The sequence below is a fragment of the Salvelinus alpinus genome, chromosome 1, assembly GCF_045679555.1.
Source record: "Salvelinus alpinus chromosome 1, SLU_Salpinus.1, whole genome shotgun sequence".
In the NCBI taxonomy this organism is placed as follows: domain Eukaryota; kingdom Metazoa; phylum Chordata; class Actinopteri; order Salmoniformes; family Salmonidae; genus Salvelinus; species Salvelinus alpinus.
Window position 1 is genome coordinate 70,536,102 of NC_092086.1, and position 13,795 is coordinate 70,549,896.

The window sequence follows — 13,795 nt, forward strand, 5'->3', positions numbered from 1 at the left end:
TGTTTAAGACTACAAAGAAACACTGTGTTAGCCTGATTTAGCTCACTGCAGCAAAAGGTTAAAAGGCACGGTTCATCCAATCTACTGTAGTTATCTTTGCTAACATTGGGATATTAGATTACATCACAGGTGGCTGGTGGCACCTTAATTGTGGAGGACAGGCTCATAGTAATGGCTGGAGCTGAATAAATGGAATGGTATTGAACACATCAAATACGTGGTTTCCATGTGTTTGATACCATTCCATTCACTCCATGTCAGACATTATAATGACCCGTCTTCCCTTCAGCATCATGGATTACATAAATTGTTGTGGATGATACTAAATCATGCTGACTACTAAAAGTAAATTATGGATTATTATGGATTCTGCTGTCACTGCTGGCCTACAAAAGCAACTCAAGGTAAGATTCATTTTGGGTCCTACTAATCACCCCAAACAACTCAAAAGTACTCCAAACAACCCAAAACAACTCAAAAGTACCCCAAACAGGTACCCAAAAGAATCCCAAAATTTGCGTAAGATTCAATTTGTTTCAATATGGTTTTATAATAGAGCCTTGTTAGACATTATACGTTATACAGTACCTTCAGAAAGTATTCATACCCCTTGACTTATTCCACATTTAGTTGTTACAGCCTGAATTCAAAATGAATAATACTTTTTAAAAATATCACCCATCTACACACAATACCCCACAATGACAAGTGAGAACATGTTTTTAGAAATTGCTGGAAATGTTTTGTGAACGAAATACAGAAATATCTCATTTGCAAAAGTATTCACGCCCCTGAGCCAATACACATTCGAATCACCTTTGGCAGCAATTAGTGTCTTTCTGGGTAAGTCTCTAAGAGCTTTGCACACCTGGATTGTACAATATTTGCATTATTATTATTTTAATTCTTAAAACTCTGAAGTTTTCAAGCCGATTTAAGTCAAACTGTAACTAGGCCACTGAGGAACATTCAATGTTGTCTTGTAAGCAACTCCAGTGAATATTTGGCCTTGTGTTTAAGGTTATTGTCCTGCTGAAAGGTGAATTTGTCTCCCAGTATCTGTTGGCAAGCAGACTGAACCAGGTTTTCCTCTAGGATTTTACCTGTGCCTGTGGTTGAAACTGTGTTTGAAATTCAATGCGTGTAGGCCAGTGACACAAAATCTCAATTTAATCCATTTTAAATTCAGGCTGTAGCACAACAAAATGTGGAATAAGTCAAGGGGTGTGAATACTTTCTGAAGGCACTGTATATCACTGCAATGCTGACAACTTCAACCTTTCAAATCTAGATCCCAATTCTGACTGTTGGGATTATGATTTCTATAGGAAGGGACGAAAACAATACACTAAGAAGATATATTAGGACATCCTGGTAAAGATCTCTCAATATGCACATGATTTATGCCAATTAAAACCTGCAGATTGTCCTCAGACAACAAAACAATATTAGGTAAACAGTTTACCTTAGAAGTTGAAACAGTGTAACCGTCAAAATGTTACTTTTTAAAAAGGAGAATCACCTGAAATAGCATTAATAACGTGGTATGACTGAAAATAATGGCGTCGAATGTTAACTGATGTGCATTCTATGTTATCCGATTATCTACACTTTATCTGATAAAGTATCATGGTCTATCTTGCCATCATCTACAGGCATTTAGTGGCATAGTATTCTGATGAGTCGTGTTGCTGAAAGCCAAATGTGCCTGTATTGGTGTCCTCTGCTTCTTTTAGGTGTAGAAGGGTCAAATCTGTGAGTTAATGAATTTTCAAGGGCTTGTTTTAAAGATCTGACCCAGGAGAATGTAGCTAAGTAGTGACAATATAGGTGGGAATTACACAGACTATAAGCTTAAATGCATATTTGTGCATTATTTACAGTATCCATTATCTTTGACAGATTCCCTGTGGCTCAAATGTTGGTCAATACATTTGTTTTCAATTCAGGAGCATTATCCAACATGTTGATAGAAGATAACACACAGGCCTCACCCAGAAAATGCATGCCTTATTTATTTAAAAAAAATCATAGCTTATAAGCGGTAAAGCACAAAACAGGGCCATTGTTTGCCTGAGAATGACGGAGGTGCTGTAACAACAGCTGTGATTCGAATCTATCATTGCGTAATAGTCACTTCGCTCTCAGTCGGACATAACACCTGAAACATCACATTTATAACTAAGTTCTTGTTCATCCACAATAATTTGTAGATATTTGATTCTGCTCGGGGTAGGAAATAGATACAATCAATCCGTTAGCAAAGGATTATAGCCTAGCTCCCTCTGCGTGGATATTGCTATTGCTTGAGCCAATAGACCGCTCCGTGTCCCACGTCACAGTTTACAGGACGTGACGTGGGATGATCAATTGAAACAGGGTACACCTGAGCTCAATTTCGAGTCTCATAGCAAAGGGTCTGAATACTTATGTAAATAAGGTATTTCTGTTTTTAAAAAATTATAGATTTGTTTTTCTTCGAAAAAGCTGTTTTTGCTTTTTCGTTACGGGGTATGGGTATTGTGTGTAGATTGTTGAGGAAACATTTTTGAATAAGGCTGTAACATAACAAAATGTGGATAAAGTCAAGAGGTCTGAATTCTTTCCGAATGCACTGTAAGTCAGGCCCAGAGTTTTTCCTGGTCAGGGTAAACACCTGTTCCAAACATAAGCATATACACTATCGTTCAAAAGTTTGGTGTCACTTAGAAATGTCCTTGTTTTTGAAAGAAAAGCACATTTTTTGTCCATTTAAAATGACATCTACTTGATCAGAAATACAGTGTAGACATTGTTAATGTTGTAAATGACTATTCTAGCTGGAAATGGCTGATTTTGAATGGAATATCTACATTATCAGCAACCATCACTCCTGTGTTCCAATGGCATGTTGTGTTAGCTAATCCAAGTTTATAATTTTAAAAGGCTAATTGATCATTAGTAAACCCTTTTGCAATTATGTTAGCACAGCTGAAACTGTTGTACTTATTAAAGAAGCACTAAAACTGGCCTTCTTTAGACTAGTTGAGTATCTGGAGCATCAGCATTTGTGGGTTCAATTACAAACTCAAAATGGCTAGAAACTCATTAGTCTATTCTTGTTCTGAGAAATTAAGGCTATTCCATGCGAGAAATTGCCAAGAAACTGAAGATCTCGGACAACGCTGTGTACTACTCCTTTCACAGAAGAGCGCAAACTGGCTCTAACCAGAATAGAAAGAGGAGTGGGAGGCCCCGGTGCACAACTGAGCAAGAGGACAAGTACATGACAGTGTCTAGTTTGAGAAACAGATGCCTCACAAGTCCTCAACTGGCAGCTTCCTTAAATAGTACCCACAAAACACCAATCTCAACGTCAACAGTGAAGAGGCGACTCCGGGATGCTGGCCTTCTGGGCAGAGTTCCTCTGTCTGTGTTATTTTGCCCATCTTAATATTTTATTTTTATTGGCCAGTCTGAGATATGGCTTTTTCTTTGCAACTCTGCCTAGAAGGCCAGCATCACGGAGTCGCCTCACTGTTGACGTTGAGAGTGGTGTTTTGGATTAGCTAACACAACATGCCATTGGAACACAGGAGTGATGGTTGCTGATAATGGGCCTCTGTACGCCTATGTAGATATTCCATAAAAAATCGTCCGTTTCCAGCTACAATAGTGATTTACAACATTAACAATGTCTACACTGTATTTCTGATCAATTTGATGTTATTTTAATGGACAAAAATGTGCTTTTCTTTCAATAACAAGGACATTTCTAACTTTTGAACGGTAGTGTAGGTGTCATATCTTGCCCGTGTGTTGTGTAGATATTATCATTATTTTATAGTTATTATCATACTGTATTATTATATTACCAGTTTATTATTCAAGTTAAGATCCAGTCAAAGGGGAACAATGCACTAAAGGCCAGCGGGAAAGTAGTGTGTGTATCAGATTATGCAAATGTGGAGGGTAACCTCTTGCTAAGGCCAAGGGTGGCATGACAAGAAGCCTTGTGTCGTCCATGTTGAGTGCCCCATCCCCCTCCCAGACCCCCCTGGAGCTGTTTACTGTTTACCTGCATGTCCTCCAGACAGAACCCCGGGATGACCAGGGCAGACCCTCCAAATGTGCAGACGGCCAAGGAATTTTATCCAACCCTGTATGACAAGTCACGATCCAAACTTTCACTGACATGCTGTAGTCACCGACTGGGACTTTTAGCCCGTGGTAGCCATTGTAAAAATTTTACCAAATGCAGCAGTGGTGGAAAAAGTACCCAGTTGTCATGCTTGATCAAAAGTAAAGATACCTTAATGGAAAATGACTCAATTAAAAGTGAAAGTCACCCAGTAAAATACTACTTGAGTAAAAGTTTTAAAGTATTTTTTTTTTTTTACATATACATAAGTATAAAATGTAATTGCTCAAATAAACTTTAGTATCAAAAGTAAAAGTTTAAATAATTTCACATTCCTTATATTAAGCAAACCAGGCACCATTTTTTTTATTGTTATTTATTTACGGATAGCCAAGGGCACACTCCAACACTCAGAAATAATTGACAAATTAAGCATTTGTGTTATTGAGTCTGCCAGATCAGAGGCAGTAGGGATGACCAGGGATGTTCTTTTGAGATGTGCATGAGTTGGACAATTTGTCTGTACTGCTAAGCATTCAAAATGTAACGAGAACTTTTGGGTGTCATGGAAAATGTATTGAGTAAAAAGTACATTATTTTCTTTAGGAATGTAGTAAAGTAAAAGTTGTAGAAAATATCAGTAGTTACGTAAAGTACATAAACCCCAAAAAACGACTTAAGTACTTTACACCACTGAAAGGTAGCATTAGTCCAGTAGATAAGCACCAAAAAATGCCATGTTGTTATTCACTTTTGTATTAATGATTTCATGAATGCGAAGTTGAATATTTGCCGGCAGGCAATAGGCAATTGTTTTTGGAGATTATTTACAGAAAGTATTTTTCATAGCTGCCATTCTTAGCCTCACCAGCATCTAAAGCTGATATTCAATCAATTGACAATGGTGTATTTCCGGATAGCACTTTCGGGAAGTGTGTTTGAAATGCACACCGGCATGTGCAAGATGAAGGGAGTTGAAACTATATTCAGAAAGCGGCAGTCCTATGTCGTGAGCCTTTCAGGACTAAATGCAACCAGACTAAGTGCATGCAACCAGACATACAACTTCTAAATCAAGTATTAACTCTCTCCATCCGAAAAATTGAATGCAAGTCTGAAAGCACTGTTAGAAAATCCCCCAATCACTCATATGGACATTGCAATTTTTACCTTGGGGGGTAGATTGAAATCAACAAAAGAAAGGCATGATAGACTACTTTAAGTAACAGAAGCAAAGCATAGTTATGAGAGTGCAGTGGGAATGAGGGCATATGAATGAGCATGAATACAGTTCTAGAATACAGTTGTTTTTTTATTCAGTGATAAATAGCGTCATAAAAATGTGTACCTGTAGAGTTGTAAATGTGTGACATCGCTCATGCATTATGTGGTTTCGGTTCACCTGATGTTCAGGCATATTATGCCTTTATATGATTATTGCTATACAAGTTCATTAATACAAAATATTCTTATTATTGCGTAATCCTTATTTGCTGGATTTACAAATTGAAGTTACTCCCTTGGACCCACTCTTATCTATATGTAACAGACATGCTCATAATGAACAAAAACAATCATTGAAGTTTGGCTGATCTGCCTTCAGAAAGTATTCACACTCCTTGACTTCTTCCATATTGTGTTGTGTTACAAAGTGGGATTAAAATTGGATTTGTCATTTTTTTTTCTGTCAATGATCTACACAAAATACACAGTTGGAGATTACATTTTTATTTTTATTAATGGAAAAGAAAATACTAATATATCTTGATTAGATAAGTATTCAACCCCCTGAGTCAATACATGTAAGAATTACCTTTGGCAGTGATTACAGCTGTGAGTCTTTCTGGGTAAGTCTGTAAGAGCTTTGTACACTTGGATTGTAGACAGCCATTTTTAAGTCTTGCCATAGATTTCCAAGCTGATTTAAGTTAAAACAGTAAATAGGGCACTCAGGAACATTCAATGTCGTCTTGGTAAGCAACTCCAGTGAATAATTGTGTCACAATCGTCTAATGAATTAACGGACCAAGGCGCAGCATACGTAGAGTTCCACATGTTTAATCAAATGAAACTCACAAAAACAACAAAGAAGAATAAACAATACGTGAAGCTCAAGCAGTGCTCACAGGCAACTACACAGAAACAAGATCCCACAAAACATAGTGGAGAAATGGCTGCCAAAATATGATCCCCAATCAGAGACAACGATAAACAGCCTCTGATTGGGAACCATACCAGGCCAACATAGAAATAAATGCACTAGATCACCCACCCTAGTCGCACCCCGACCTAACCAAAATAGAGAATAAAAAGGCTCTCTATGGTCAGGGCGTGACAAATTGGCCTTGTTTTAGGCTAAACCAGTTTTTCCTCTTGGATTTTACCAGTGCTTAACTCTATTATGTTTAATTTTATCCTAAAAAAAAACTCCATGGTTCTTGCCGATGACAAGCATACCCATAACATGATGCAGCCACCACCATTCTTCAAAATATGAAGAGTGATGTGTTGTTGGATTTGCCCCAAACATAACGCTTTGTATTTAGGAAAAAATGTTAATTTCTTTGGCACATTTTTTGCAGTATTACTTTAGTGCATTATTGCAAACAGAATGCATGTTTTGGAATATTTTATTCCGCTCAGGCTTCCTTATTTTCACCCACCCTGTCATTTAGGTTAGTATTGTGGAGTAACTACAATGTTGTTGATCCATCCACAGTTTTCTCCTATCACTGCCATTAAACTCTGTAACCTCACAGTGAAATCCCTGAGCGGTTTCCTTCCTCTTTGGCAACTGAGTTAGGAAGGACGCCTGTATCTTTGTTGTGACTGACTGTATTGAAACACAATCTGAAGCATACAATTAATAACGGCACCATGCTCAAAGGGATGTTTGCTTTTTTTATACCCATCTACCAAGAGGTGCCCTTCTTTGCGAGGCATAGGAAAACCTTCCTGGTCTTTGTGGTTATATCTGTGCTTGAAATTCACTGCTTGACTTAGGGACCTTACTGATAATTGTATGTGTGGGGTACCGAGATGGGGTATTCATTTAAAAAATAATGTTAAAAACTATTATTGCACACAGAGTGAGACCATGCAACTTATTATGTGACTTGTTAAGCACATTTTTACAAATTAAGTTATTTAGGCTTGCCATAACAAAAGGGTTGTGAATACTTTCTGAAGGCATTATACTAACAGTCATGATGCAGTTGTAGTGTGTCTCCCAAATAGCACCCTATTCCCTACATGGGCTACCACAGCAAATAAAGAAAAACCCTTGATTTTTATATATTTTTTATTTACTAGGCAAGTCAGTTAAGAACAAATTCTTATTTACAATGACGGCCTACCCCGGTCAAACCCGGACGACGCTGGGCCAATTGTGTGCCGCCCTACGGGAATCCTAATCACGGCCGGTTGTGATACAGCCTGGATATATAGGGAATAAATTGCCTCTGGGACGCAATTGCACTGTGGTTGTGCCAAAACACCTCAGTCCTCTTCTTCTGTTCACTCCACGTACAGCTCCATTTAGTCTATTACAGACAAGATATCCCTCATAATCTAAAACAGGAATTCCCTCTCACAGTTTGGACATGAATATATGCAAAATACACCAGCAGACGACAAATGTTTTTAAATGAGCGACAACATTATGGCATCTCATAGTGTGGACTAGGCAGACATTTTGAGGTGATATATTTAACCTAGAAAAATCCATTGTCATCACTGTAAACTGCAGGCGTGTTGGTTTTTGTCACAAAGCAATGGAGCTTAAAATCTTCACAACAAAACGGAGCTATTCAAGAGTATTTTTTACTATCCATAGTTCTTATAATTTCCAGACAAATCTTGTTGTCTGCTTTAATACTGAAGACCCTGAGAACTCTTTACAGCTCACAATGTGCTCTTAAGTGATTGTAACGTTCAGACGCTGTTTAGAGGGTTATCAGGAACCAGTCTAACCCTCCCTCAGCTGCGGATGCTATTCCTCAGGGGTCCAGTGGTTTGATGTGTGTGTCGGGCTATTGATTGGGGGTGAAAATGAGGCACGGTGTGGTTGTGTTAATAAGCCCTCCATGAGGTGTGACATGAGCCGACACTACATTAATGAAGCACATCCTTCACTGCTGCCATCATATTTTCCATCAGAGAAGATGGGGGTAATGCTTAAGGCTTTTAATGAATTACATTTACATTTTGGTCATTTAGGCAGACGCTGTTCTCCAGAGCCACTTACAGTCAGTGCATTCGACTAAGGTAGGTGAGACAACCACATATCTATTCAGAACATGATCATGCACATAACATTTGATAGCTGATTAAAAGAGAGTATGTTATACAATTATGAGGGAATCCAAAGGTATTTTTGCCCAATGATGCGAACTGTAAAATGCACTTTATTGTCATTGTAGTTCTAATGCTGATTGCATTAGAGTAGGACTGTAGTGTACAGAATGTTAAACAAAGTAAATGGCAAAAAGTGAAAAGGTAACAAACATTGATTTATTGTACCTTAATATAGCAGAATAAATTGATAGATTAACGTTAGACGGATGAAGAGGAAAAATGTTCTTCAATTTAAAAGATGTGAATGTCACACATACAATATCTTGTGGTCGGGAATTCCAAGAAGGAATTTTAGTGATGGTCCTTGTTCGTGCATAAGTACTGATTGAATCACTCTAAAAAATGCATTATAGAAGTAAATAGAATGAAAATAGCTTATAATGAGCAGAGAAAAGAAAATGAGCAGAGAAATATTGGAGTATCCATTTATTATATTTCATATGCATTTTATTGTTTAAGGGACTGGTACATGTACACAAAAATGACAAATATTTGTTTTCTGAAAAATAGATTTAATCTCAATGAGGAAAAACCTGTATAAATAAAGGTTAAATAACATTTTGTAGTAGGTTTTGTAGTAGGACCCCCATCTGAGGTAGTGAGTAATTGGGTTGTTTTCTTTGTCATGAAAATTACAGGTTTAGTACCCACGTTGCATTGCACTAGCGTGACTCATGGAAACAGACTCTGTGTTCCCCATAGGGTCCTCCTCACCATGGCGGTGTGTGAAAGTGTGTGTATAAAACCTGCCAAGCTGGAAGGCACCATTGATTTAGCAGCAGCTTTCCCCCTTCCACTCTCAACCCTGCTGCCTAAGGCGGAGGGGGGAAGAGAGAGAGAGAGACGCATGCTGGCCCCAGGATGATGTACAGCACTGGGCTGGGTGATATCAAACCTTCCCTGGGTGCTAAGGGTCTAGATAGGCCGTTTTCAGGGCTAGATTGGTGTTAAGGATGCTAATACATGCTCTCTGTCCGTCCCTTCTGTCTGTGATATGTAAATAGACCTGCAGACGGTCCCCCCCACTTCTCTCTCTCTTTCACCGTGAGTGTGTGTGGGTGAGAGAGAGAGACCTGCCTCTGCTGTGCTGAGATGCAGAGAAAGCGAGAGAGGGTAAGCGAGCGAGAGAGTCCCACTTCTGCTTTCCCACTCTCATCATTCCCCCTCCTGCTCTCTCTTGCCTGTGGAATATACTGACAAGGAATAATCTCTCAGGCACATACACGGCTGTGCAAACAAAACATTTGCTATATTTATTTTCTGTGAGTATGTTTGCCTCGATTTTCTATGCTAAGAAGCTAGGGAGAAGACTTGTACAGAATGCGAGGAAAGCCAAAATGCAGAAAGAGACGGTAGGTGTGAGATGTTTTCTGATTTATTTTGGTCAACAAATAGTGGCATAGTTTAAGAAGAATACAAAGTGAAAGTGTCCATCTGGATGTAAGAAGCATCTTTCTTGTTTATAATTTTGACGGGCTCAGTTTTGTGGGCTATGCAATCTGTTCCTTAAAAGCATCTGTTCTACCTCATTTGAGAGCGAGTGTAAGAGACCTTAAAGCATGCTGTATCTTTCTCATTAACTGCACAATATCCTCTTATCAGCTGTCCTCCGGTTACATTTCTCCTCAAACATCTCCGAAGTCCCCGATACAAGTTTGACGATGTGTCTGTTGCACTAGCAGATTTCCTCCCCAAACAGGGTCTTAAGATAAATCAGAATCGCTTTAGATTAGTCCAGGGGCAGTTGCTTACAGTACATTGCCACTAGATACTGTTTAACAGATAGACAGATTGGAAAGTGTGTTTTGGTCCTGTAAGAAGTCCTACTGACATTGCTGAGACTGAGGTTGTCCTAATATGGACACCGTATGAGTGTTTGGGATTGTATGTAAGTGTCATAAGTCACCTGGGATAGTGTGTGTTTAATGTGACTTACGTGAAGTAGAAAGTAAGTAGTCTAATTTGGAAAGTATTTGATTTACGGTGTGCTTTTATGCTTTTACAGATTTCTATGAGTTTTACATCACTAGAGTTTCCACCTGTTTGTTTTTTCCTTGGAAAATCAGAATTTCAACCCTGGGCTTTAATATCGTTGAATAGGTTAGACCCTAAGATTTGTATTAACCAGAACATGTTGAAACTTAAATAGGGGTTATTGAGGAGATTGTCTGTTTTTTTAGCTCTTTTCAATTGGCTTTCAACATGTTTCTGCTCTAGGGCTAAGTCAGTCACTCCCAAGCCCTTTATGCTGCACAAGCCTCTGGTGGTGGAATCTAAGCAAGCTGTACAGTAAACCAAAAAATGTGTTGTCCTCTATGGCTTATATTGTGATGTGGATTTGTTCACTTAAACACCATGATGTCTAGCAACAATAGAGCTGATTTGCAATGGGGATGTGGAGAGTCTGGGGTGGGACGTATTGATCCAGATTGGAGACTAGAGGAGTCAGGGACAAGGTAGTCTCGCAGGGCCAACCTTCCAAATGTTGTCTTGTTTACTCGACTATTGGATGTCTGGAGGTTTTTAGTTTAGAATTTTGTGTTGGAATGGAAGCGCTGGCTGCCGACCGAATCGGACAAGAAAAGTTTTAGTAGCATCATTTTTTGTATCTTATGTTATTTGCAAAAATGGCAAAAATCCCTGAAGCTGGAGTCTTATATCGCCCTCTCTAACTTTAAGCATCAGCTGTCAGAGCAGCTTACCGATCACTGTACCTGTACACAGCCTATCTGTAAATAGCACACCCAACTACCTCATCCCCATATTGTTACTTATCCTCTTGCTCTTTTGCACCCCAGTATCTCTACTTGCACATCTATCACTCCAGTATTAATGCTAAATTGTAATTATTTCGCCTCTATGGCCTATTTATTGCCTTACCCCCCTACTCTTCTACATTTGCACACACTGTACATAGATTGTTCTATTGTGTTATTGACTGTACATTTGTTTATGTGTAACTCTGTGTTGTTGTTTTTGTCGCACTGCTTTGCTTTATCTTGGCCAGGTCGCGGTTGTAAATGAGAACTTGTTTTCAACTGGCCCACCTGGTTAAATAAAGGTGAAATAAAATAAAAACTTTTTTTTTTTTTTTTTAGCTTGTTGTAAGTAAGAAAGTAGTTGTTTTAGTGTGATATATTTTGAAATGGATGGATTACCAACCAGGGGTCTTTTTTGCTCACTGTACTCACCATTAACTTTACAGTATGTTATGGGCAAAATTACTTGGCCATAACCTTCACCTCATACATTGCATTGTGCAAGCACTCTTAAACACAGCCAAAAGAACATTGGCATTGGCACACAGGTCCGCAGCCACTCACTCATGCGTGTGCGCGCACGTGTATTGCGGCCCTGTAACTGAAGAAGCTGGGGTGTTGGTTGTGGTTGTGGCTGAGGGAATATGGTGCTTGTGAAGCTGAGCGTGAATGAGCAACAGGGAGAGCGGAGAGGAGCGTAGGCCTCAGCACAGTTGGGAAGCAACTAATTGGTCCTCTGTGTCAGTTCTTGTACAGAATAAACCACAGAGTTATTGGGGGGGAGTGTAGAATATACTTTTCAGGTTTTCTTTTTCCTAAGCTCTTTACCCTAAACTACTGTCTGGGATTTGGGAAACTGTTCAATGATTAATTGAAATCTACCCATTGTTTCTTTAAGAAAATACGTTCTGAGCATCATGATCTTCAGTGAAAGTACTGCTACATCTATTTTCATTTATAGTCTAGTTTTGGAATGGTGTTATCTAAACAAATGTAACTTTTACAGATTTTGAAAAGTTAATTGAACATAAAGCCAAAACAATGAATCCTCTAAAGTAACCTTCACAGTATCATATATGTACTTCTTCTTATACGTGTCAAAGTAGGCCGACAGCCTATTCTCTAAGAGTCCTTGATATTCCACCTTGATTAAATAGTCATTTTACCTTCACCTGAAACACAAGAACAAATCCAAGCAGCGGTGCGATAAAATCAAATTGAAAGAGGACTGGTTTTGTTATTAGATTACCAGAGCAGCCACTGCTGCCAGATATACTCATATGCATAATCATAGCAGAAATAGCCAATTTAATTTTCACACTTTTGAATGATATAAAATATGTATTTTCCACTTGAAGAAATAGAGTTGTACTCGTGTTTGCTAAGCAGCCCTGACATGTTGTCTGGAAAAGGGCTGCTCTTTGTGTAATATTCCTTTCGGGGTTTAGGTTCTTTTGTGGCTACTTCGGGTTTCTATTGAATCATTTGAACAGTGAGAAGCATTATCAACAAGCAAAGTCGGAAAAGAGAGACCTTGATTTACAGTTGACATACTTAAATATTTCAGCTTTTATCCTCCAGCCTTCTTTAACGTTTCAGTGTGGTTCTCAAGTTTGATCAAGTTTGATCAAGGTATTTTGGAAAAACACTTATTTCTCAGCTCCAGCCAGTCAGGCTGCAAGCCTTCGATTGCATTATTTGACTGTGTCCAATTGGGTTATACGTACAGTCGGGACCTGGTGAATCGTCCACCAGAAGGTTGTCTGAGGTTGGTCGATGGGGAAGGTTGGGCATAACACCCTGCTTGTAGAGCGGAACGTCGCTTTTTCAGTGTTTTGTTTCAGGTTTTGTCCCGGTTGCAGAGTGTGGTCTTCAGGAGTTTACTTTTGCCTTAAGATCAGTCTGGGTTTAAGATATAGCCGTCTGGGTTTAACCTCAACTTAACCCTAGAGGATTTAGCAGTTACGGTAGTCCTAATTTTGACTAGCTACGGTCATCATTTCGACGAGGCACTTGGACATCATGTTTCTCCATTGTTATGGTGTTAGTTCATGATGAAGATCCATTGATATCAAGTCACTCACTCCTGAATCATTTTTGGAGAACGCATCACTTGTGTAATGAAGTTTATTGACGTGCCAAACACAAACAGAAGGTTATGTCAGAAGTGCTCCTTGCCATAACCTCAATTCTAAAAATCTGAAATAATGTCCCCATCAAGAGTCAATTGCTGTTCCTCATTATTTTTGTCGTTGTTTAACACCTCTCAATTCATATCTAATTTTATTGGTCACATACACGTGTTTGGCAGATGTTATTGCGGGTGTAGCGAAATGCTTGTGTTTCTAGCTCCAACAGTGCAGTAATATCTAACAAGTAATTTCTAACAATTTGACAACAATACACACAAATCTCCTGGACCTTAACATTAATTTAAAAAACTCAAACCCTCTGATGACTAGGAATTTATTGATTAGCAGACGGCCAGACACATTGTTGTTCTTACTGTCCAGGAGTCATTTCAACAAAAATATGATATTATTCCCTCTAACAAAGGGCA

The 13,795-nt window shown here is 38.8% G+C and overlaps 1 protein-coding gene across 30 annotated transcripts in view; it reads left to right on the forward strand.

Annotated features, from left to right (window-relative positions):
- The window catches only part of LOC139584449 (disks large homolog 2-like), a 349,254-nt gene that overhangs the window by 206,376 nt on the left and 129,083 nt on the right, over window positions 1–13,795 (forward strand). Inside the window, exon 1 of one of the 30 annotated variants that reach the window (XM_071416517.1) lies at window positions 9,602–9,828. The exons of 28 other annotated variants lie outside the window; for them this stretch is intronic. In XM_071416517.1, the coding sequence (XP_071272618.1) occupies window positions 9,745–9,828 (84 nt within the window). In that variant the 5' untranslated portion in view covers window positions 9,602–9,744. Of the gene's footprint in view, window positions 1–9,601; window positions 9,829–13,795 lie in introns of those variants that run through there. One more of the 30 variants, XM_071416561.1, reaches the window with a different exon arrangement.